This window comes from Anser cygnoides, chromosome 3, assembly GCF_040182565.1.
Source record: "Anser cygnoides isolate HZ-2024a breed goose chromosome 3, Taihu_goose_T2T_genome, whole genome shotgun sequence".
Taxonomy (NCBI): domain Eukaryota; kingdom Metazoa; phylum Chordata; class Aves; order Anseriformes; family Anatidae; genus Anser; species Anser cygnoides.
In genome coordinates, this window is record NC_089875.1 from 115,798,013 (window position 1) to 115,823,177 (window position 25,165).

At 42.6% G+C, this 25,165-nt stretch overlaps 1 protein-coding gene across 8 annotated transcripts in view; it reads left to right on the forward strand.

The window, feature by feature from the left end:
* Positions 1–25,165, forward strand: part of EVA1A (eva-1 homolog A, regulator of programmed cell death) — a 201,607-nt gene that overhangs the window by 92,851 nt on the left and 83,591 nt on the right. For all 8 annotated transcript variants that reach the window (XM_013194549.3, XM_048065714.2, XM_066995032.1 and 5 more), the window contains one exon: positions 7,171–7,314. In XM_013194549.3, coding sequence (XP_013050003.1) covers positions 7,171–7,314 — 144 coding nt within the window. The remainder of the gene's footprint in view (positions 1–7,170; positions 7,315–25,165) is intronic.

The window sequence follows — 25,165 nt, forward strand, 5'->3', positions numbered from 1 at the left end:
CTGTGATGACTGCTGCCTTGGAAGAGGTCCTGATCTCCACCGGAGCATCTAAGAGTTACCATAGTGCAAAAATTAAACTGTTTGGAAACATTCTTTCGAACCCAGATAGGTTTTGCAATCAAAAACAGCAACGTATGGCTTGGCTTTCAGATTTGGATGTGTCACCCTTGTTGGAGAAAAACAAGTAACAGTGAGTAACCAAAGTAACGGATGTGATTAATAGGCATTGGCTCCAATTTGTTTTTGTCACCAGGAAGAGGTAATAAAGAAATACTCATGCTGGGAAGCAGCCTTAAACCGACTAAAACCCATTCATTGTGGTGAGCTTGATGATATGGACATTACATCACCGAGATTGATTCTAGTATTAAAGCCAGTGCTGTGTGCAAGCTGCAGCTGGTAAAATCCTCCAGCATGGCTTTGGTGCCATCTGATTTGGGTTTTACCCTGTCAGATGTTGGGCTGATAAAGACAGTAGATGAGGGAGTAATATCAGCCTAGCAGTCCTGGAATACTAAATTGAACCGGTAAGATGAATTGCCTATCGAGGGCTTAGACTAACAGTTGTGAAATGAAGCTGCCCAGCAGTGTGCTTTTGTGGAGCAATGCTGTGAAAGGGAATTCACTTCGACCTCGCAGCAGTAGCGAGGCTGGAGGGATGTGCAACTTTTAGAAAGTGGGGCCAGGAGTAGAGAGGATAAAGTGAGCTGATCCCACTGTCCCCCAGACACAAACTTTGGTCTGAAATACCAGATGCCAAAAGCACAGCTGATATCTTTAAACACTTTCACATGTGGAAGTTTCACTGTAGCCAGGAATTGTATTTCTTCTTAGGCAGTGTACTGGAGCAATCCAAGACTAATGAAAGCAGAGGGTAACTCTGGTCCAACCTGTGTAAGTGGGTTCTGTATCATCTGTGGGGCCTTAAAGTAGTTTTATTGCTATGCTGTGGGATTTGAGCTTTGTGGGCTTTAAAAGGTTCTTGGCAGGGACCTTGCTCTGCTTAGCAGTACTTACTTCAGACTTACTGTTATGGTGTTGGCATCTGTGAGTGTCCTTTGCTGTGTCTCTGACACATGGGATCAGGATAGTATTTAGTATAACACACACAGTTTGCACTTAGCAAACAAGCAGGAAAAGAAAGGAAATGTTGCCCTAAATGAGCATGCCATCAAGTGCAATGAGAGCGCCACTTCTGAAGGTCTGGAAAACATGAATTGGGACCGTGGCCCAACTCTGCTCTACCACATTGCTGGGCTTGGCTTCCCTGCATCTTTTTGAGAGGCTAACTGCTTCATTTATGGATAAGAGAATCTCCATTTTATTCCCTCTCTGGGCTCTGGGAATAGGTAATTGGAGGTGAAGCCTTCTGACCTGGAATCACCTCCTGAAAAGGTACCAATATACCTGAAGATCTCACTTCAACCCAGCTCCCTAAGGACTTGTTTACATTCAGAAGTTAAATTACCTACATGCATGTCAAAACAGCTAACACGAGTGATGATGAGTGTTTTTATACCCCTGAGACATGGGGAGGGAGGTGGGGTAGGGGGTGGTGGTGGGGGTGTAAAAGAAAAGACCAGGTTTTCACTTCTAGAGCTGTGGATGACATGGTGGTGACTGTGATTTATGAGGATGCTGTAGCCTTGTCTACCATTCAGCCATCTCTCAGATGTATTATTGACATCTTCTGTGCTAATTAGTGAGGGAATAAAGTTTCTAGAATATGGCATTTTGGCTTCCAACTGAATGACCTCCTTATCACAAATCGCTTGAAGTGTATGAGGGAGATGGTCCCATTTGGAGGTTATGATGATGCTGTCACATTTTTCAGTACAATGTGTTATGTGAAGGACAGACAAGTTGACAGGTCAAAATAAAAGAGGGGAGACCAAGCTAATTTCAGTATAGGTATAATTCTCTCTCAGAATACTGCTGGCTGCTTGCTCTGTTGTTTCTGGAAATCACAAGACTTTTGTGCTTAAAAGTTGTATGCAGGGAAAATTCTCTGCTGTGACCAAAGGGAAGTTTTCAAAGTGAATACTTTGTCAATTTTTGTGCTGTAGCTGTAGGGTCTTTTTTTTTTTTTTTTTTTTTTTTTTTGTGAGTACTGGAAGAGAACAGTATTTGGATTTACCATGCAGGAGCCTGGTGTTGTCAGTGGGGTTTAGCTGGCTCTTGTAGCCTGTGTTCGTGAGATGACTTTTTGACATTCCTGCACTCACCAGATTTTGGTGCTCATTAGGATTTGGAGGTCAGTGCCAACAATGAAGACCTGACTAGATCGTGGCTGTTTGCTCCAAGAGTCAAGAAAATGAAGTTCTACCAGAAACCTCCACAATGCTCTGTTGAAGTCCAACTGGTAGCCAGTTACAAGAAGTCAATAATAACCACACACAGACCAATATTGCTTAAGATGTTCAGTAATGGCTTGGATCATGGGACAGAGTTTGTGAGTGGTACCAAATTGGATGGCAATTGTTACAGCAAGTGGTAGGGACCTCAGAGGGAAAAACCTTGTGAAACCTTGTGAAGTTAAGAAAAGGCAAATTGCACCTGAATAACCCTCTGCAACAGTGCAGGCTGGGGGCCAGCTGGGTAGAAAGTAGCTCTGCAGAAAAAAAAGACCAGGGTGTCCTGGAGGGCAACAAGCTGAGTGTGAGTTGGGTGAGGTCTTGTGGCAACGGTGGCTAAATGGATACTGAACTGTATTAGTAAGAACATGGCAAACACATCAAGTAGAGGGTTTATTCATTCTATTTGGCCCTCCAGTACTCCACTTGTCTGGAGTACTGGAGTGTTCAGTTTGGGGCTCCCCAGATAAAGAGAGATGTTGAAAAACTGCAGTGAATCTAGCAAAGAGCGAGTAAGATAGTCAGGGGGCAGGAGCACACAGAATATGTGGAAATGCTGAAAGACCTCAGTTTTTTCAGTCTCAGGAAGAGAAAGCTCAGGCAGGGATGTCATTGCTGGTTTTTCTACTCCCTAATAGTTGGCTATATAGAAGACTTTTTGGAAATGCATAGGAAAAAAACAATGAAAAAAAAGAAAAAGAAAAAAAAAAGCTATCAACACAAGTTACAGCAATGGAAATCTGATTAGATATAAGGAAAAAATTCTTCACCTGGATATTGGTTTAGCCCTGGAACAGGTGCCCAGGGAAGTTGGGCAATATTCATCTGCAGAGATTTTCAAAACTTGCCTGGGCAAATTATTGAGTAACCTGATGTAACTTCAAAGCTGTCCCTGCTTTGAGCAGGAGGTTGGACTGGATAAGGCCCAGATATTGCTTCCAACTAAATTGTTGTATGGTTTATGTGATACAGTCCTAACAGGTGATGTTTGTACTGGGTATATATTCAATATTAAGGTTTCTATAAAGTCCGTAAAAAAGAGGCTTTTTAAATCTTGGTTCCCTACTTCCTATGTTAGGGAATTTAGTCCTCATCTGTAACTGAACCATGTAGAGTCTCTTGCTTTCTGCTCATTTTGGCTAATGCAGGTTGAGCTGGAGCAGTCTGGCAATCGAAGAGTCAAACATTACATTACTGATGGTTAAGTGAATAGGATGGCTGGTCTGTGCCGTAAGAAGCTGGCTCTCTAGGGTCTACCTGTGTGCTGGTAAACTAGCAGTGCCAGGGCCTGGACACTGGAAATACATCCTCTGTTCTGTTAAGTTGTAGCATGGTCCATGCCATAGTTAGTTGCCTTGGCCCAACCAACACTCTCCTAGGCAATACAGAAGACGGTTTGCGATTGTATATAGGACAGAGTCAATTCCCACTGTGTTTTACCACCCTGTTTTGGAAGGTAAGAGTATTTAATAACATCGATGTGGGTTGTTCCAACACAGTTGGCCTCAGGGCTGGGGAATGGGCCAGGGTAGGTTTCCATTTAAGAGCAAACACATTAGCCAAACAGTGTAGGCTGGACCTCGTCACTGTTAAAATACAAATAGGAATTGCAATGTCAGGACCTGCTCTGGCAGATGGAGCTACATGGCTCTCTGCTTGGATATTATAGCTCAGGCAACATCTGCATTGGAAGGTGGGGCTGGGGAAGGGGCTGGTGATCACTAGTGATGGCTAGAAAAACCAGTGATGTTAGCATGAGGGCATATGGCAGATAAAGCTACTAACAGCATTTTCAGTGTGCTAAATCTACAGATCTGGCACCTGAAGAGTCAGTCCAGCTTGTTATGGTGGAAGGCAGAATCTGTAACTTGTAACAGCTCATTCGCACAGGAGGAGAACCCAAAGTCTGACCATTTCTGGTGATGGATGCAAAAGACTTGTCATGCCCCTCGCAGGACCAGTTATAGGAGCTACATGGGTAATTCTCCAGCCTCCCACGGAGGTGGTGTGCTCCTGTGCTGGGGGTGAGGCCCCTGTGCAGACAGCCCTGTGGAGTGCGTGAGAACAATAACATAAAAAAAAGAACAAGCACCCTCCGTGAAATCCTATGCAGTGCTTAGATTTGATGAGTTTCTCTAACTGGACATTTGACAAAAGACAATATAGCAGGATTGCTGCATGCCAGATGTTTCCAGTGGAATTTCTGACACTCGATGGATCAAAAATCCCCTAAGGAAGTTTGGGTGTTTCAGTATGAAAATGCTCACATGGGGCCCTGTTCTTTTGTCATTTGCAGCATGTGAAATAAAAAGCTGCCTTTCATTTGAGAAAAAAGACATGTTGCCCTCTGGGCTTAGTTTTCTGTGGCCTTCCCGTGTCTGTCATTACTTCGTTGTTGTGCTGCTGTATTGGGATATTGTGACAAGGTTTTGGTAGGGGTCTGCAGGGCTGGTCTCTGCAAGCAGAGCCCAGCAGCTGCCCCATGTCAGATCAGAGCCAGCTCCAGATGGCTCCAAAAGGGACCTGCCGCTGGCCAGCGCTGAGCCATGAGCAACGCTGGTTGGCTCTCTGGGAGAACAGATTTAAGAAAGGGAAAAAAAACTTCTGTGCAACAGCAGCTGGGAGAGAGGGGTGAGAAAATGTGAGAGAAGCAGCCCTGCAGACCCCAGGTCAGTGCAGAAGGAGGGCAGGAGGTGCTCCAGGCAGGCAGCACAAGTTCCCCTGCGGCCTGTGGAGAGGCCCCTGGTGGAGCAGGCTGTCCCCCTGCAGCCCATGGGTCCCACACGGAGCAGATCTCCACGCTGCAGCCCGTGGAGGAGCCCCCGGTGGAGCAGGTGGATGTGGCCTGGAGGAGGCTGCGGCCCATGGAGAGCCCCCGCAGGAGCAGGCCCCGGGCCGGAGCTGCAGCCCGTGGAGAGGAGCCCACGCAGGAGCAGGGGGTCTGGGGGGAGCTGCCGCCCGTGGGGGCCCCGTGCTGGAGCAGTTTGCTCCTGGGGGATGGACCCCGTGGTACGGAGCCGTGTGGGAGCAGTTGTTGAAGAGCTGCTGCCTGTGGGCAGCCCCCGCAGGCTCAGTTCGGGAAGGACGGCATCCCGTGGGAGGGACCCCACGGGGAGCAGGGGCAGAGAGGGACCGTGAAGGAGAAGTGGAGACAAAGCGTCAGGGACTGACCGCAGCCCCCATTCCCTGAGCCACACATAGGGAGGAGGTGGAAGAGGGTGGATGGGGGGGACATGGTTTTAGTTTGCTGTTAGTTCTCACTGCTCTAGTGAGACAATTTAGTGGGCAATAAATTACATTAATCTCCTTTATGCTGAGTCTTTTTTGCCCATGATGGTGTGTGATCTCCCTGTCCTTATCTCAACCTACAAGCATTTTTTTGCATTGTATTTTCTCCTCCTGTTCTTTTGAGGAGGGGGAGTGAGAGAGCAGTGTGGTGGTGCTCAGCTGCCCATCGGTGTGAAACCACCGTACTGCTTTCTAGCATTCAATACCTTTTAGGGTCCCTTTTTCCTCTCCCTGCCTCCTGATTAGTGACCAAATGGGATTGTATTATTTTCTCTGTACATTTTTCTGTTGCTTTTGGCAATGGCTGATGTTGAAGAAGTATCGCCTTGTCAAATTCCCATGGTGGCTGGCCTGCTTGGACAGAGAAAGCAAACTATCAAGTTTAGCACCAAAACGTTGGAGAGCATGTCTGTACAAATCCTCCGTGTCTTACATGAGAAAACAGTAGCTAACAATCTGCTATAAGATAGTACTTGAGTAAATATTTACATATGGAGCTTTGCATATTCTAAAGACCTGATCTGACAAACATTTATTCTTGCATTGAATAAACAAAATTAACAGAATATTTCTACTCGCATGGTGGATGGTAAAACTGTAATTATTTGACCTCACAGTAACCCTCCTTATGCTTGGAAATACAGCATCTGCCAACAGTAGACAGGGACGCTAACCACCTCTGTCTGCAGAAGGAGGGGCGGAGGTGGTGACTGAAGACTTGAGACAGCTCTCTTGGACATAACGTAGGCTAAAAAAGCCTACAAACAAGCAAAACGTGGAAAAAATTCTACTTACACAAATCAAACTGGGGTTTTACCCTTCCCTGAACAAGATCATTTCCTTACGCTCACGAGGTGGAAATTTGCTAATAATTTTGCATGTTGCTATGATCAGTTGCATTATCAGCTAAATAAATCTACATGAATTCCATATGAATATTGTAAATGTTATAGCCACATATTTTCTGTTCCTATGACAGTCTCTTAGTTTATGGGGAAGCTTGTAGCGTGTCTGGATAAATGCATTGGAATGAAGCTCCTGAGATCTCAGACTTTTTCCATGCTCTGCACTGACCTGCTGTTGTTAGTCTCTTCATGTTCAGAGTCATTTTCTGAAACAGTCATTTTCTATGGCTCTGTTTCTCCACCTGTGAAAATGAGGATGACGATGCCTCTCTTAGAGTCTTTTAAGAACTTTATAAAACAAATGCTGGGTAAAGAGGAATTATTTTTATTTTGGATAGGCTTTTCCCTTTGAAGACAAGTAATCTTTTATTTACAGCCTTCCTTCTGCTCATGAGGAGAAGTTTTGACGCTATTCTTTTTGGTAATTCCCTTTCAATTTACAATCAATTAGATGTGTTTGAGAGTCAGATACAGCTTTTCATTTCAACACAAAGATTTTAAAATACTGTCGGAGAGCTCATATGTATGTGCTCTCACAGTCTACATCTGGTAAATTTTTTCTTAGGGCATTTATTATGTGGATGGGTGAATATTCAAAAATAGATATCCTTTTTCCCTTGTAGAGTGTCAGTCGGCTACCGCTCTCCAACTCATGATCAAGCGCTGTCATGGGAAAAGAAGTTGTAGCATATATGCCAGCACCTATGAATTTGGAGATCCTTGTTACCCTGGCATCCGAAAGCATCTCAATGTCATCTACACTTGTGGTGAGTTGCAAAAAAGCTCTTACTTTAACTCTCATTGGGGTACGTGTTTAATGAACAGTAGTGTGCGGAAAATGACAAGAGTTGTAATTGTGCATAAAAAGTGGTTGAGCTTCCAGTTGGCTGATGGCTATTTTCATTTGGTCAACAAGGGAAAACCCTGTGGGTCACTTGAGTTTAATTCTGCCTCTTTTTCTACTTACTGGCTTGACAGAAAAAGCAGAAAATATGGAAATTATTATTATTTTTTTTAACCCATTCAACACTGTCCCTGCAAGGCAGCACAGTCTGTCAGTGGCATCAACCTATTCACTGGGTGCTTAAATCCCAAATGTTAGCATCCTGCTGTTTATTTCCCTGCAGCAAAGTTGTGGTTATCAGTAGGATCCTTTCTACTTGGTTCTGTACTTCATTTTGTACCAAAGAATAAGACAATCACTTGTCCATACTCTTCCAGGACATTGGAAGAAAATTGCATGCAAAATCTCCAGGTGAACATAGCAATATTTTCCTAACAAAAAGCTGTTATCTGAAAAAAAAAAATGTCCTAAGTTGGGATCATAAGTCATACTGTTGAGCAGATACTGTACTCCTAACTGACTAGTCATCTTTGCAACAGAGAAGAAAAATCTTCCTCTCTGAGCTATGTGGTATGAAAACAAGATCAGGTCTGTCTTCTTCCAGCGAAAAAATTTTGGTCATTTGTAGCTGATATATTTGAAAATACTTGCTTAAGGGTTTTGTTTGTATAGTCGTTGCTAGGATCAGCTCTGTCTCTCTATCTGTTACTTTCTACATCCACCTGGAAGAGAAATTCTGGTGCTATTTTGAATCTGCTAAGTAGATGGCTGAACCATCTGATGTGCTGGCCGTGTCATCAGACAACAGATCTGTGGGTCAATCTCCAGCAGCATGCCAAACAGCAGCATGCCAAATCTACTATATGATTTTTGAGATGGAGTCACTATAGAATTTGTATAATTGCTATAACGTGGCTGATGTGTAGCATGTTGAAGAGCAGAGAGAGAGATTTGGGAGCACGAAGCTCTGGGCTCCTGCCTGGCTGTTGTTTCATTTGGCAGGAGTAGCAGGAATGTGTTTTTTTTTCTCTTCACTTCTTTGCTTTTGTTTGAAATGATTTAGCAAGAAATAGCAAGAATATCTATCAAAGCCTTGTGAATTTTCTAGCCAGGAAGGTAATATTGTTATGCCAGTTTTATTATACAAAGACTGGAGAGAAGCTCATGCTCATGGGGATATGACAGAAACCAAGGCAACACAGCAAAACAGGCACTCCATAATTCAAAATGCAGGGACAAACCAAACAGAGCCCCATGATAAATTTCCAAGAAGATACCTCCTTCAAAGGCCTATGAAGCCTCCTTCTGGCATTGTGGTCCTGGTCCCAAAGTCCACTACAGAAGGCATTAGTCATCTCTTAATCTGACTTTAGCTTTCCTAGTCGTAGCCTAGTTGCATCAGGAAATGAGTCATACCTGAGAACAAAAAATGGCATGTTTGGCTTTTTAGTGGGTGAAATCTGCCTCATCCCTTGAGGGTGTCCATGGCTCCTCTACAAAACCATGATCTTAGATGTGTCTCAGCTGGATTTTGTGATCATTCAGACATATTTCTCCCCTCAAATGGCAAAATCCTTCAAAATATAAACCCCAAATTAACTAGAAATCAAATTCCAGTTCCATGTGCTCATGCTGGACAGAAGAAAATTCTGTCATTCTCTTAAAAGAAATGATAGAAACAAGGAACTTGATGTTCTTATGGTTTAGAGAACAATTGCAGTTTAGAGAACCTCCTGTTGGATATCTCTTTGTTTCAGGTTTGTATAAAGCTGCATATATCACTGCTCCTGCTATGGTGTTCTGCTATGCTCACAAAACCCATGGGAATGAAAGGGGACGGGCTTTGTTTGATTGGTAAAGTGACTCTTGTACCTTTTGGTTTGGGCATTCTTTTCTATGACCTACGTCTTGATACATGTCCCTGTTCCCCACCTCTTGCATCCAGACACTGGATGCATGGAGTGTAGGTTGTGGCTTTGATGGTTTTCATTGAAGAGCAGTGGAAGATGCAGAGCAATCCTGGCATAGCTTGGAAGCGTGATGGGTGTACATTGAGGTTTCTCTGAGCATCACTTCACCCATTCTCCTGACTGCCTCGTGTAGGTGATTTCATTGCTCCGAGACCAACCTGTGCAGTCTGCTCACCTCTCTCACTTCTCAGCTGCCAAGCCATGGCAGGAATGTCCAGCCATGGTTCTGCAGTTTGGACCATGTCACTTGTCCTACCCGTGACAAGAACAAATGTGTCCTTGACCAGTGTTACTGAGCTACTGTGCTGCTTCAGAAGAGGAAGTGAGAGCAAGCCTACTGATGAACATGGTACTGTGGGTAGGAGGATCTTTAAATAGACATTTCCCATTTGAAAAACTTTACTAGTTGTGGTTTCAGGGCAGCTGAACTCTGCTAAAGTGTGGGGTGGACTGGAAAGAGAAAAATATGTCTCCTGATAGCAATTTCTGGAAAAAGAAAAATCCATTGAGGGATTGATTTGTGAGGTGACAAAAGGTGATATTAATTCAAAACACGTTTTGTTAGCAGAAATCATGTCTCTTTTGCTGATGTGGACTTATGACAGGCATTAATACTGGTGTAGGCTGTGTAGAGCAATGGCTAGTGAACAGCAAGTGAGGTGACTTATCTCCAAGTCCTGGTAGAAGAACATCTGCAAAAATCTCTCAGGTCAGCATTTACAGACTGTCCTTCTCTGACTTGTCAGCAGGAGCTGAGCCCCCTATCCCTGATCTCCAAGGAGTAAATAGGTAAGGCAACAGCTTTGGTTTCTTTAAACTATTTCCAATTTTCTTGGAGGTCCATTCCTCCATCCCAAATATTTCATTGGATATAAGAGTTCCTGCCAGACATACACAATTTTGTTGATGAATCTGATTTTAAGGAAAGGTGTCATCTAACTTTTTGTCCAGCTTTAGGTTTTTGAATGATTTGTTGTAATTACTCCAGTCAGTGGTAATGCTTGTCTCAAGTCAGTGTGGCAGGATCAGAACTCCATATATATTATATATATATACCGACTGGCATCACTTAGCTGAGATGGAAATGCTACGAGTTAGCGTGTATGTACAAGATGATTGAAACAAGCAAGTAACTGGCAGTCCGATGAGATAGTGATCTCGCGTGTGCATTAGGGTCCCATTAGCCCGGCCAAGGAAACAGATGAAAATCCTCCAACATAAAACATTCCAAACCTGAACCTTGGCAAGAGCTGAAATGCTAACATTTGGTCCAAAGCCAAATTTAGCTAATGGGATGGTGGGGAAGGTGGGATTTTCCAGTATGTGGGTCCCATTACTGCATTAATAAATACATTAATTGTTATTTAAATAGAAAAAGGCAAGTTAATTCTGGGAAAGCACGTAACACGTGGTGGGGTTGCTTTCTGAGCATGGCGGCTGTAACTAGAGGAAGATACAAAAATTTTGGCTTTGCTTTTCCGTTAAAATACCCTGAAACTCAGAGTAACAGCCAATAAGAGCAATAATGTAACTTAGAAATGTAGTGCAACAAAAACTTCAGAAATCTTTCTTTTTCTCTCTCTTTTTCTTTCTTTCTTTTTCTTTCTTTTTCTTTCTTTCTTTCTTTCTTTCTTTCTTTCTTTCTTTCTTTCTTTCTTTCTTTCTTTTTTTCTTTCTTTCTTTCTTTCTTTTCTTTCTTTCTTTCTTTCTTTTTCTTTTTCTCTTTCTTTCTTTCTTTCTTTCTTTCTTTCTTTTCTTTTCTTTTCTTTTCTTTTCTTTTCTTTTCTTTTCTTTTCTTTTCTTTTCTTTTCTTTTCTTTTCTTTTCTTTTCTTTTCTTTTCTTTTCTTTTCTTTTCTTTTCTTTTCTTTTTTCTTTTCTTTTCTTTTCTCTTTTCTTTTCTTTTCTTTTCTTTTCTTTTCTTTTCTTTTCTTTCTTTTCTTTTCTCTTCTTTTCTCTTTCTTTCTCTTCTCTTCTCTTTTCTCTTCTCTTTTCTCTTCTCTTTTCTCTTCTTTCTCTTCTCTTTTTCTTTTCTTTTCTTTTCTTTTCTTTTCTTTTCTTTTCTTTTCTTTTCTTTTCTTTTCTTTTCTTTTCTTTTCTTTTCTTTTCTTTTCTTTTCTTTTCTTTTCTTTTCTCTTTTCTTTTCTTTTCTTTTCTTTTCTTTTTTCTTTTCTTTTCTTTTCTTTTCTTTTCTCTTCTTTTCTCTTCTTTTCTCTTCTTTTCTTTTCTTTTCTCTTCTTTTCTCTTCTTTTCTCTTCTTTTCTTTTCTCTTCTCTTCTCTTTTCTCTTCTCTTTTCTCTTCTCTTTTCTCTTCTCTTTTCTCTTTCCTTCCCCTTTCCTTTCCTTTCCTTTCCTTTCCTTTCCTTTTCCTTTCCTTTTCCCTTTTCCCTTTCCCTTCCCTTCCCTTTTCCCTTTTCCCTTCCCTTCCCTTTCCCTTCCCTTCCCTTCCCTTCCCTTCCTTTTCCCTTCCCTTCCCTTCCCTTCCCTTCCCTTCCCTTCCCTTCCCTTCCCTTCCCTTCCCTTTTCCTTTCCCTTTTCCCTTTTCCCTTCCCTTCCCTTCCTTTTCCCTTCCCTTCCTTTCCCTTTTCCTTTTCCTTTCCCTTCCCTTCCTTTCCCTTTTCCTTTCCCTTCCCTTCCCTTCCCTTTTCCTTTTCCCTTTTCCCTTCCCTTCCCTTCCCTTTCCTTTCTTCTTTGGTTGGTTTCATTTTGTTTTTTTCACCCCTCTTCTCTCTGTCCCTGTCTCTTGTCACTCTGTCTCTATCTGTGTCTTTCTTTGGTATAAAACACTGTATTTGCAATATCTGCAGGTAGCTTCCTAGCGTCTTTATTGCTGTGATTTTGTACTTACTGATAAAAGTTACTGTACTCCTGACCTTTCCCTCTTTCTTAATTGTCCACTTACTACCTTCAAAGATTCCCTTTAATTTTCTAGACATCTTTCCTCTCTAGTGTACTGAAGTCATAACTCGGCAATGAATTTGAAGACTAGCTGAATTTTTTTGCACATGCGTAATATAACTTGCATTCAAAGAAGTGTTTAAGTGTGTGCTTTAAGTCCCATGCATAAATAGCATGAAAGTTAAACATTTTCTTAAATACTTCCTTGAGTGGGGCTTGACTGTATGTAAAGAGAAACCATACTCATAGCACTGTAAGTCAAGAGAAGGGAGCAATCCAGAGTGCCTGCTGTCCTGACTGCCAGACCTGCCACCATGCAGGCAACGGAGACTGTCAATGTGAGTCCTCTGCCAAGTACCTCCTGTTCTTTAAAAGCATGCATTGATCAGAAATGCCCTGATGAGAAAAAAAAAAAAAGAAGAAAAGAAAAGAAAAGAAAAGAAAAGAAAAGAAAAGAAAAGAAAAGAAAAGAAAAGAAAAGAAAAGAAAAGAAAAGAAAAGAAAAGAAAAGAAAAGAAAAGAAAAGAAAAGAAAAGAAAAGAAAAGAAAAGAAAAGAAAAGAAAAGAAAAGAAAAGAAAAGAAAAGAAAAGAAAAGAAAAGAAAAGAAAAGAAAAGAAAAGAAAAGAAAAGAAAAGATGGGGATTGTAAATTTCTTTTTGTCTAGGCATGTTTCAGTGGATTGGTTGTAGGTCCTGGATAAGTGCTGAGTTTTTAGTGCCTTTGTTAGATGCAGGTTTTACAAAATGGAGCAAATGTGGCCTTGGATATGAGTATCCATCATGTGTTTAGATGTGTGTGTGTCTCCTTGATTCATGCTCAATAGAAAGGGGTCGTTGGGCTGAGAGCTAATGAACTGCCATGGAAACTCATAAATTGCTTGAAAATCCTGCAGTTCTGCCGCATTAATAATCCTGCCATCCTGCTTTATGAGGCAATAAGCTAAGTCCCAGAAGCCTCACCCTTTACATCCTGATGAGAGAACTGGGCGGGTAAAGGATAAAACATGACTGCAGAGACAGCAGCTAATGCTGTTTTGTGGTGAGTGGTGCTACTGGGAGACCAAACGTGGCCGATGGGAGTGTGCTGACCTTTGCTTTCTCTGGGTGCTTGGGAAAGCAGGCTGGCTTCCTCCAAAATGTTGTGTTTAAACCAATATCCTATCAAGTATGTTGGACTAGAGGCAGGCTCTGTGTTAGATGAGAGCTCTGAGGTGGTTGCCCTCATGATGATGATGAGGAGAGAGGCTGAAGAGGCACACAAATTCTCTCCTGTAACCTCAAAGGGACAATCCCCTAGTCCATTAACTCCTGTGCAGTAAATCTGTCAATGCCTCAGGCTGGGTGAATGTAATAGTCCCTTTTGCTGTTAAAATTTATGAATTCACGAATGTAGCAAATGTATTTTAATCACTGTAAAAATGCTTTTGTTGCTATAAAAAGCAATGCTCAAGATCTGAAAAAAAAGAAACCAAAAAAAAACCCAAATGAAACCAAAACAAAAAAAGCAATTCCAGACTTCAAAAAAGAAACAACCCCTTTTAGACCCTCTTAGAAACAGGGCAACACAGATAGGGTCTTGCTAGAGAAAGACAGACAGAGAATATAGAAAACAGACTTCTTTTCTTCAGAAGTTATAAACTGATGTTTACCAGAAAATAAACATTTTAGAAAACTTAATTCTAAGGATATTAAACTGGATGAACAATGTTTAATAATGCCCGTTTAACTGGGATTCTTTTGTTATACTGTAAAGCAGAACTCGGAGACACATAGAATGTAAATTCATGGCCACGTAGTTTGATCTAACAAATAGATAAAGAACAGAATAATAGTATAATATAATCACAAGACATGGCTACTTTCAATGACATGAATCTGGGTTCAGAGATGGTTTGGGACATCTCTTCATATCCTGTCTTATTTTCATAACGTCATAGAAGTTTCTCCACTATTTTTTGTATCAAGCCCATGCTTCTATTCAAGTTATAGTGTATCTTTTAAAAAGCTATCCAGTCCCATGTAATGACTGCAAATAATGAAAAATTCATAAAGTGGAATTCATCTGACCAAGTGTAGACACATAGGCCATGGAGATTTATAGTGTAGACATTCCCATCTGAGAAAAATTCCTTTTACAGGTAATGGAGAGAAACAGCTGCTTCTGAGGCACAAATCATCTCATCCTAAAGTAGATGCCTGAAAGAGATGAACACATATCTGAAGTGACAGGTCTCCTGTACATGTATCATGCAGCTTCTGGTGGCTAGCTGAGATATTGTTATCAACACATAGGACCTCTGCAGTGCAGATATCTACATCTGGTTAGATGGCTTTCAATCACTGTGTTCTTGGGCAAATGCTTCTTTTAGTCAAAATTATCACTGCTATATAATTAAAATACCTGTCTTTTCTCCTTGTGTTTTTTGGTTCCCACTCCCACTGCTTGACTGGATCTATGGTTACCATAGACTTGCCCGGGTAAAAGATGAACTTGTTGCTTATTTGTTCTTAGGGGGATTTCTTCCTCTGTATCATGAGAAACTGCCTCTACCCTGACAGGAGCATTAGTGAGAAATAGCTCTCAAATAGCAGCTCAGTGCCTTGCACCCCAGCTCAGGGTTACTTCAGTCTCCAGGACTGGGTTTGGAGGAGGATTTTCCTGATAACTGGATTTGCACAGGGTTGAAGTCCACTCTCTACATTTCATCTTTGCAAATTCCCCTGATGTTTTTAAGAGCCAAGGTGGGGTTGTTTGCTTTGCTGTCTTCTTTGAGTGCCTTACAGGTTTTGATTTTTCCAGGCTTTTGTTCTTAGTTTTGCTGTAGCCTGTCAAGGACTGCAGTTGGTGGCAGAGTAGGAGCAGAGGGAGCAGAGTAGGTTTTCATTGGTCTTGTAGCATTTGTTGCCTGTTCCTGCAACTGAATGGATGTGTTGAACCTCCTCTTACACACCTCCATCTAGGAAAGGAAAAGCAAGAATCCTGTTACTCCTTTTAGAACCTCAGACCTTACTTTGAGAAATACTTGGACTTCACAGAACCTGTCAAAAAAGCATGTAGTGGTGTAACTAAAGACTGCATCGTGATAGGTCAGACATGTCAGTTTAAGGATGACATTTTCCAGCTTCTGAGGCTTTGAATTTTTCATCTTTAGTGGTGCTCTGGTAACAGTTTTTGTGGATGCAGTTTCCTGGATCTTAGAGAAGCAAGGAAGGAAGCTGCTGGGTCAGCAAGGCTCGTGTAATTTGGATCAACGGCACAGATCTGTTAGAGATCAAGGATTACTGGAGGGCAAAGGCAAGATGCCATCGCTTTTGCTGACCAGTGCTAGAGCGGGGCACACACTCTACTAATGGACTTGGAGGTACCTGCTAAGAGCAGAGCCTTCTGCAGTGGCTCTGTTATCATACACCAAGGAAGAATATGCTGTAGGGGCAAAGAACTGTTTAGGTTTAAGGTTAGTGATTGCACAAGAACATGGAATTTGAGTGACACGGCCAGGAACGAACTTAGCTGGGAATTAGAAAAGGTACAAACAGCCTAACTAGTTTGAAGATGAAGTTTGATAAATGAGGTAATGGGAAGCTGTCAGTATGCTGCTCCCGTTTGTCGTTGCTTACTCTACAACTCACTGTAGCTTGATCTGAATCGTACATCCAGAAGAGTCCGAACATGTCTGGCCTGGCTGGCCCAGACACAGCAACTCTTCATTACCATGGCAGAATGAGTCTGTCTGACATAGATTAGGGTAAATAAATATTCTGAGGAAGCAGAGCTCTGCATCTCAGGTGGAGGAGGAGCAGGTAATGCTGTCACCTCAAGGGAAAGGCTTGAAAGTCCTTTGATTCTTGCAGAGAAGAAATGGAGACCTGGAGATAAAAATCATTGCCTTGGGGATGGGGAGGAAGGAAGATGGGGCTGGAGGAAGCTGAAAGGGACTTCAAAGGACATCTTTACGATGATCCTAAGCAGAATTAACTGTGAGGCAAATGCTGCCTTACAATTAGGCAAAATTTGTAAGCTTGCTGCTGTGGTCCTGCATCTTGACCATTATTGAGAAATATCCATGGAGAAAGAGAGTCCCACAAAGAGTTAAAGTACTCTGAAACCCCTGACCTCCACTGCTCAAAAGGTGTGTGCACCTCAAGCCTTTATTATTTTTATCTATATGTTTTGCTTTGTCTTGTTTTACTTGATAAAGACCACTGTGTAAAAGTCATGGGCAAGTGGACCGGGGGCTTGTTGTGAGGTTCCCATTGGGTTGAGGAAGGGGCTGCTCCAGGGCTGTTTTGCCCAGGGTCTGTGGTGCTCCTGGCTACAGGCTGCTGGAAGTACAGACAAGGAAAGGCAGACGGATAGCCATGGTGGAGTGGTTGACGGCAAGGATGGCCAGGAGGCAGGTGCTTTGTTTTGTTTTGTTTGTTTTCATTCAATTTTAAAAATATTTTAGAACAGACCCAGAACTTGTACTGCAATAGTTGCAATGCTAAACTGTAATGTAATCAAGGTTGACAAATCTTTAAGGTTTCTAAACAGATTTGCTCATTGAATGATTTCCTCTGGCGTACATATGCATGTCCTTGGGCCTGAACAGCAGCCTGAACACCAACTGGAGAACCAGGCTGGGGGTGGCTCGGGGGTGTGCCTGGCTCTCCTGAGACCTCCTGCTCTAATGAGGAGGACACACTTTGAAAGCAACTGTGATCCACCCTGAATTTCATCCTGTAAAAGCAGATCTACCTGAGAAAGATTGTGCAAGGTGACATTTGAATGTAATATATTTAAAGGAAAACTTTCAGGAAGTATGGAGAGAGATAAGCAGAGCAGAGGTAAAATTACACGGACTATTTATATCTTGATTTTTTTTTTCCTGGAAGCATAACCCTGCTGCCCAGACTTTCTATTCTTTAATATATTTTCTGCCTTAACCATGTTCTTTTGAAAGTTCTGGCCATTAATAGGTTATAGATATTTATCATTTTATTTTAGCAGGCTAATTTTTCACCTGGGAACCTCATTGAATACCTTCATTAAATAGGGTTCCTGTTGACTCTCCACACATGTCAAGACCTGCACAGGTTTCAAATGTAGTAATTAACATAAATGTTGCCACATATGAGGCTTTACCGAGGCGGCAGCAGGCAGCCAGTCTGCCAGCCCCTTTCATGCAGGAGACTGCAGGCTACAGGCAGAGGAATGCCTCAGCAATGAAGGGCTGACCCTTCATTCAGCGATCACCCTAACTCCTCCTAATTGAGGTTAATGCCAGAAGCATTGACACCTTGATGCTAACTCATTAGTGCCTGGAGGCTACTGATGATTGCTGACAGCTCAGCGAAATGCTCATCAGATTAAATTTAAAGGCAGCGTTTGACACCATGACCAATTAAGATATATTTGCATGGCTCACATATATATTTGCTTTCCCTTTTTGTTGAAAATCTATCAAGGCTATGCCATTTTCTTCGACCGTTTTTAGAAGGATTCACAGCTGGTGTCTTGCTGCGAGCACGTGCACATTTCTCTGCTGTGCACGTACCACTGCCCTGCTGTTTACTGGCCGCCCTCTTGTCTCTTTCTCCACTTCACTGCAAAGCAAACAGGAAATTCTCTGGGATTTGGAAAATCCTTGCTCCTGAACGTGAAAAGAGAACTGGAAGAGAGGGACGGAGAAGGGAAATAAATAGAAAGAGAACTGGAAGAGAGGGACGGAGAAGGGAAATAAATAGTGATTTTCTGAAAGCCACCAAAGATACAAATATATGCTGGGGTCCTTTGGTACAACTGGGGCTTGTGAGCTGAAATAGAGTAACACAGAAACAAGCCACTCAGGAATGTCTGTAGCCTGTTGATGAAAGGCACAGGAGCATCAGATGTGTATTCAATTTCTGGGAAGTGCACTAATGATTTATATCATGTTGCCTTGCCTACAGGCCTCAGCAAGGACTGTCCTGTTACGCAAGGCACTCACTTATTAAGAAGTGGTCCCTGCTATGAGTAATTCTGTGGTTATGTAGGGAAGGGCCAGGCAGACTTTGGGAGAAAGTGTTGCTTTCAGTTTATGTGTGGAGACAAAATTTACGCAAGGGTTTGTGTCATAGGAGCTGAATCTAAGATCTTTCAACGTAATGCCTTACCTGTGCATGCCTCCTCCTTCCCCGGTGGCTTATTGATGGTGGTGACTTTCTTAGATGAGTAGATCCACGCTTTGTTCTGCAGGTGGACTTTTCACCATGCACTATTTCCTGCCTAATCCCTTCTCACACGAGATGACGAAAAGGCAGCAGGATGTGGCAAGTACATTTCCATTTCTTTCTTCACCTGCCAGGAACCCAAGCTGTGGCTTTCCAAGGCCAAAACAACTGGGGGAGCAGCTCCATGGCGCTAACACCCTCTGCCCTGCATGGGCTAGGCAGGGAGGATGGTGCTGTGCACATGATGCAGATGTGACTCACATGGCTTGTGTGACTTACCTGATTTATCATGGCTCAGTGATGGACATATACCAGTCAAGAGGATTTCTTTTGTTCCAGTCCATTCTCAGCTGGGAGAAGCAAAGTGTTGGTAGGGCACAGAGGATGATGTTTCCATTTTTTCCCTCTACCAGTGAACATGCTCTGTCCCATTTCACCCTTCAGAGGCATGCGAACAGTACAGAGAGCCACTCTTTTCTCCCTCTTTGGACATTTTCTTCTCTTCCTGCTGGTTCTCTGAGCCCTGAGGTATAGAAATTTTATCTTCTGGCTGTATGGAGGCCTTAGGATAGGCTTAAACACTCTTGGTATCTTGTCATCCCCTGCACTAGTGCTTATGGCTGGGAAGATCCAGTGAGGCATTTTAAGAGTGGAAGCCCCAAAAAGGCTCTTTGGGTGATGTCTGCTCAGTTCAGATGACCTTTTAGGACATCCCCCAAAATAGGGCAATTAGAGATTGCTGTGGCAGCTACACCCCAGCAGTCCCAATCTTCTGGAAACTTCCCTAAACATTCATCTGCTTTTCCTACTTCTATTTCATGACCTCAGTTTATTCAAATTGTACACACCCAAATGGTTAATGCCCCTTGAGACAGACACTTCAAATACTGTTGACAGTGGCTACTTTTCGTGTCCTATTTTCGTCATTGTTTAGCTAAGCCATTCATGTTCAATTCCTTTAATCTTGCCTCATAAATCAACCTGTCCAGTCTCTCAATTGTCTTTTTGTTTCTCTTTTCCACAATTACCTATATCTTTTAACGAACTCTGAGCAGGCTTATGACTATTTTTTCCTGGGGGCCAGCAGAGACTTGCAATTTCTTTGCCATATATTAACAACGGATGCTGTTTGGGCTTCGTGCAGTACCAGCACTGCTACCTGGCAGCAACAGCCGACTCTCTCTGGAGTTTCACTCTCAGGTATCGTGCTGCTCAGTATTTCACTTATTTCCCCTCACTTAAGTGAAAAAGGAAAGTAGCAACTTCTGAATGTTGGAGTAGGAAAGCATTTCTGCACAGGGAAAACAGGGTTATGGGGGACAGCATCAGCACCCCTTCTGGCTGGTTGTTTTCCCAGCTTCATAATACAAAGGCCCGAGGCCTGAAGGATGACTGATACTGCATAATATAAACAGTGGAGCAAATCCTACTAAATCCCTTTAGAAGATATTTAACTAAATTCCTAACCCATGAGGCCACCCTGGGCCATCTCTTATCTTTAAAAGCCATCTCACAGCTGCCTGCAAAGACTCTGGAGGCTGGCTAATCCGAGCAGCTGGACCCTTGGTGCCTTCAGGGAAGGAGCGAAGGAGGGAGGGCAAAGACTTGGAAATCATGTTCTCTGGATGGGTGTCACTGCATTGTGGTCCAAGCCACAGCCTTAGGGAGAGGAAGATACCTGGTATGCAGCTCCATCTGGAGTCCGACAGACCTATTCCCTAGTTGGCCAAAAGTTGCCTCAGCCTGGATGCTCTCAGTGGCCTAGGGAGTGTGTGTCAGGCACCGCTTAGTAGGTGGGACTTGCTCTGTCTAGTCCCTAGATCATATTTATTTGCTTCAAGCTTTGATGATTGTAGTGTTTCCTTTCAAAGAAGGAAAAAAAGCTCTTAGAATATAAAGGAAATGCCTTTTTTAATGAAGGTACAGGAAAAATTAGAAGGAAAATGGATCAGCTCATAAAAGAGCAAAAAAGCTAGCACATTCCTTCCCCCTTCTCTTTCTTGACAAGAATTAACATCTTTTTTGTTTTGTTTTTGGATTTTTTTTGGACAGGCATGGCCCAGTGGATAAGCACTGGCCTTAGACCAAGGAGCTTTCTTCTTCACCCTGGTTTGTCACCAGCTTTTTGGCACTGGGCAATCACTTGGCTTCCTCCTGCCTCATGTAGTTAGACTTCAGGTCCTAGGGCTGTTTGCTCAGCATCTGGCATAAGAGAAACAGGAGCCTCACCACCTCCTGTGGGCTTTCAGTTTATGCACCTAGTGCAGACATGATCACACAGATGTGGTGAGTCTCTGCTTTCAGTGCTTACAGTTCCTGTTGAATTTTATTGACATGAAGCTTTGGAAAGCTCAGGTGTTAAGCTTCTGCCTGACATTTCCATTCTTGTCACGATAATTCACTCAGTCTTGAACTCAATGACTGTCTCACATTCCTCCTTTATGTTTTGTTTCTCCTGGAGTATTATAATTATTATTACTATGAAAAATAACAAATACTAAATTCCATTCTCCCCCCCCCCCCTTTTTTTTTTCAGTAAAAAACCCAAACCATTCAGTGTTTATCCCAGGATTACATACTAATACACATTTCTTGATGTGCTCTATCTTCATCAAAGAGTCCAACTTCTGCTATGTGAAAGTCGTACGTTATTTCTCAAAAGTAAGAAAGGCAAATTTTCTCCTTTGTGCTATTAAAGATCATCAAAACCTTCTGCAGATGCCTTGGGTATCAGTGAAGAATGCATAGAGCATCAGCCCTGCGCTGTGGCTTTCTGTCAAGAGGAGCGAGCCACCTAGTAAACTGGAGTTGGAATGTGTGTAATGGAAATTTTATGTTGGATGTTTCTTAGCCTTTTACCCTATTAATAAATAATGGATTTGCTTTCCTTTCTCACCTTATAATTCTTTCTCCCCTAAATTGCCTTTAATTAAAAATGAGGGTGCCTCTGACAGTTAGAAAATGAAACAATGAAGGTATAGATATTGGTTTGTATTTTTGGTTTTTCTTTCCTTCCCATTCCCATTCAGTGTTGTCAGGGCAGTGATTTTCTCCTAAGTAACACTTAGGCTTATGCATATGTTTGCATTTAATTTCCAGATGGAGAAGCAGGCTTCTAATAACAGTGCAAGTTGCTGCTTTATAGATCTGGATGACTGACTGACCTTTGTTTTTGCAGCTGGCCAAGAGACTCTGCCCCATACTCTGGGATGCCAACACACTCATGGTTGAGCCAGGCTTTTTGACTTTCAAGCTAGACTGGTGCAAGAAATGGCTTACCTCTCCCAGACTACAAAAGGGTTCAATAGCTCTCTACATATGTGAGGCTGGCTCACTCCTGAATTCAGGATCATATGAACTGCTTCACTTTTTGGCATTACGGATCTTCATAAATGTGTTTCCTGAAGTCTTGAGCAGATAGGTTTTATTCAAGGAAATGTATTTAATCATTAGCACTGACATTTTGGTTAGGGTGAAAATATTTTCTTAAGTGAAGGGACTTGTAATGATTCCTCTCTGTTGCCCTGGAAATGCTCCTCTGTGGACCTCTTGGAGGGAATGCTGTGTCTCTAGCTGCATCTCAGGTGTCTTGTCCTGGCGTGGCCATTTGTGTTTCCTGATGGAACTTACAGAGCAAGTCGTAGATCTCAGTGTAGCCAGATCCAGCCCACAGATGCTTTTGAAGTTCAAGACTAAAGGTTTGGACTAGCAGTGGATGCAATCTTGAGTGTAAGTGGAGGGATGGAGTACTGAGTGCATGGACATATTGATCTGAGTAGGAATGCAGTTGCAAATAGGTATGTTATTAAACACAGTCTAATGCTGACCAGATGGAGTCGTCTACATTATAATCAGCTACATATGGACTAGATACTCTGGCCTCCCTTTGTAGTTAGTATATGAAAAGAAATGGGCATTTCTAGGCTGCAGTTCATCTCGTTTTTATGTAGACATCGCAGGCACCTTACGAGCGCTTATTTTTCTCCTTTGTTTACTGAGGGAAATCATGGTGACTAAATCAAGTGTGAGTTTCTGCATTGTTGATGTCTAAAGTTAGATCAGATAGGTCTCACCTTGAATATGTTTTCTACAAAGTTACGTATTCTCAACAATTGTCATTATTTTTCCTTAAAGACTCTTCAAACCTCACAGTACTTAAGTCCAGTTCTATCATCTTGTTGATTGTGTTTGCTAACTTGCTTCAGATCTTTTTATTAACTTACAATTCTTTAATAGTTTTGTGTCTTATTGCCAGAAAATTCAAAAATTAGGTATGTAATACCTGCTTTCAGGAAATATGTCTCTCCTGACAGGTTCTTATTTGGAGGGTTTGTACCCAGTTTCCTTGGATGGGATTCAGTTTCTGATACCAAATGTAGTTGCCTAGAGGTAGATGAAATATCAAAGTTCCTGTTGTAGCCAGTGAGCCTAGGAAACTTCTGATACTGACTGGTGTACCTAGAGTTCATTTCCTTATGTATACGTACACAGAGATATTTTAGACAATCTGTTTTGTTTATAGGTTCTACCTAATATTTGCAAACCCTGCCTTTGATGTTTCAGCCCAGGGCCTTTCAAAAGCACTGTGCACTCAAGTTTAACTGGATGGTGGATATTTGCCGAGCTGAATTGTTCTCAGACTGTAAAGACCTGATCAGTGCCGACATTAGTGGGAGCTCACACACCTAATGCCCTTGTGGATGTTTACATTGCAGACATATAAATACAGGTGTCCGAATCCTGGGCTGACTCCCACCCTTCTTGTCACTATGCAAGGAGGAAAACCTGGGAAGTGTTTATCTTTTTTCTAAGGGTTGCACTAGGCCTAATATAGTTTCATTGCTCTGGCAGCCATCCCTGTGGAGGACAGCAAGAATGCATGAGAGAGAAGGCTATTTATGTTGCTATTTCTTTCTTATTTTTACCCATCTTTGAAAACAACAGATCCCAAATATGGACATGGTAGTGTTATCCCACTTATGGCACAGAAGAGCAAAGAGCTTCATCTCTATTTTAAGACATCAAAGGAATCCATGTCCTTCTGAAGGGCATTTCCTTTTCTCAGTCAGTGATAAGAGAAAAACTTTCCCATTCTTTTCATTTCAGCAGAAACTTACCCAGCTCAGAAGCAAGGGTTTGAAGTTAGGACTAGGGTCTGTAACACTGAAAACACTCTAATTTCCAACACATAATACTTTGAACCAACCCAAGAACAGCCACTTGTCCTGCAGTCAGAAGCTCCTGGAGGTGTTTATGCGCTGTAGTTCGTAATGTGAAGGGCTCTGACGGGTCCATACATTGCACACCATCTCTTTGGGAGATTCGGCCCCATGGAGGCAGCTGGGGTGACACCAGTTGTCCTGTTCCTAGAGGTGTTTTACCCCAACAACCTTATTCAAGAATGGGAGGTCTTGCCTGATTTAAAGGACATACATCCTGCAAGGAGCTGCTTGCTTGGACAACCTATGTCACCTGGAGAAATGACAAGAAAGGGGGAGTGAACATCCTCATCAGCACCGGGAAACTCTCTTCTCTCCAGCAAAGCAGAGCATTTAGTGCCTGCAGCTTCCAGCTAGGCACAGACAGCATCCTGGGAGGCTCTCCAGGAACTATGCAGCCCTGAAGTTGGCAGAAACCAGCAGAACCTGGCTAGAGCTCTTCTCCAGCTGGCTCCGAGCCCTTCGGCACCATCTGATAGCAGACGTGTTGCAGTATGCCACCCCTTTGCCACTCCACTGTCCCTACCCTGATGTGCTCCCCCCATGCCGGGCAAGGGACCTGGGAGCCATAGGGGTTGGTTCAGTGCCCACTGATAGGAAAACCCTGTGCTGGGGGGAATACCTCCAATAGTTGAGCCCTTTAGTATATTAATGTAGATATATGCTGGATTTGACCTCCAGATCAACGAGGTTTATTGGTCATTATTCTTTCAGTCCCTCTTTGTTCATTCTTCAGTATGTCTGGGTTAACAGGCTATTGCATTCAGCAGGCTGGCATGCTTAGAAAGGATCCCTGCTCTGGATCAGTGCAGCTTTCCTGCCATAAAGGACAATAGTGCTGCAGAAGAATCTCTTGCAGGGGAAATGTTGGGACAGTCCAGCCCTTGTGTGATGCAGAGTGAGTCTTGATTTGGCCAGGGAATGGCCAGCAAACCTTGCACTGGGGAGGGTTTTCCCATCTTGGCTCCCATCGCAGTGGGAGAGCAAGAGTGGGATATAGGAGAGGGCTGCCCTGCCCAAAAATGTGCCCCATTTTTGCTCTGAAGCTGTTCTCGTATATTTTTGTCTTGTTCTTTCTCTTGTTTTTGTTGTCACAAGGTTGCAAAGCAAATCCTACTAATGCCAGCTATTCCCTCCTCATGGAGGACATGGCCACTTGGCAGCTCATCACATTGCTTTCGTGGGCTGTCATTCTCAGAGCAGCAGCTGCCCTGTGTACCACTATCTGGTACATTCAGGGCACAAGGATGTCTTCTCTCTGATACTAATGAGTTCGCCCATGATTTCTCAGCCTGTTTGGATGGAAAAAGAAGTTGTTGGACAACATCCACCATTGTTTAGATTGGCAATGGAAATAAAGCTGGTCTAGTTTGATAACTTCAAAACTACAGACTCCTCAGTATTTCTTTTGGACATGCACATTCAATTAGCATTTATTTTATTTCTTTAATAAAAAAAAAATCTAACACTTTTTATTAAATGTTCCCAGTTCAGTTT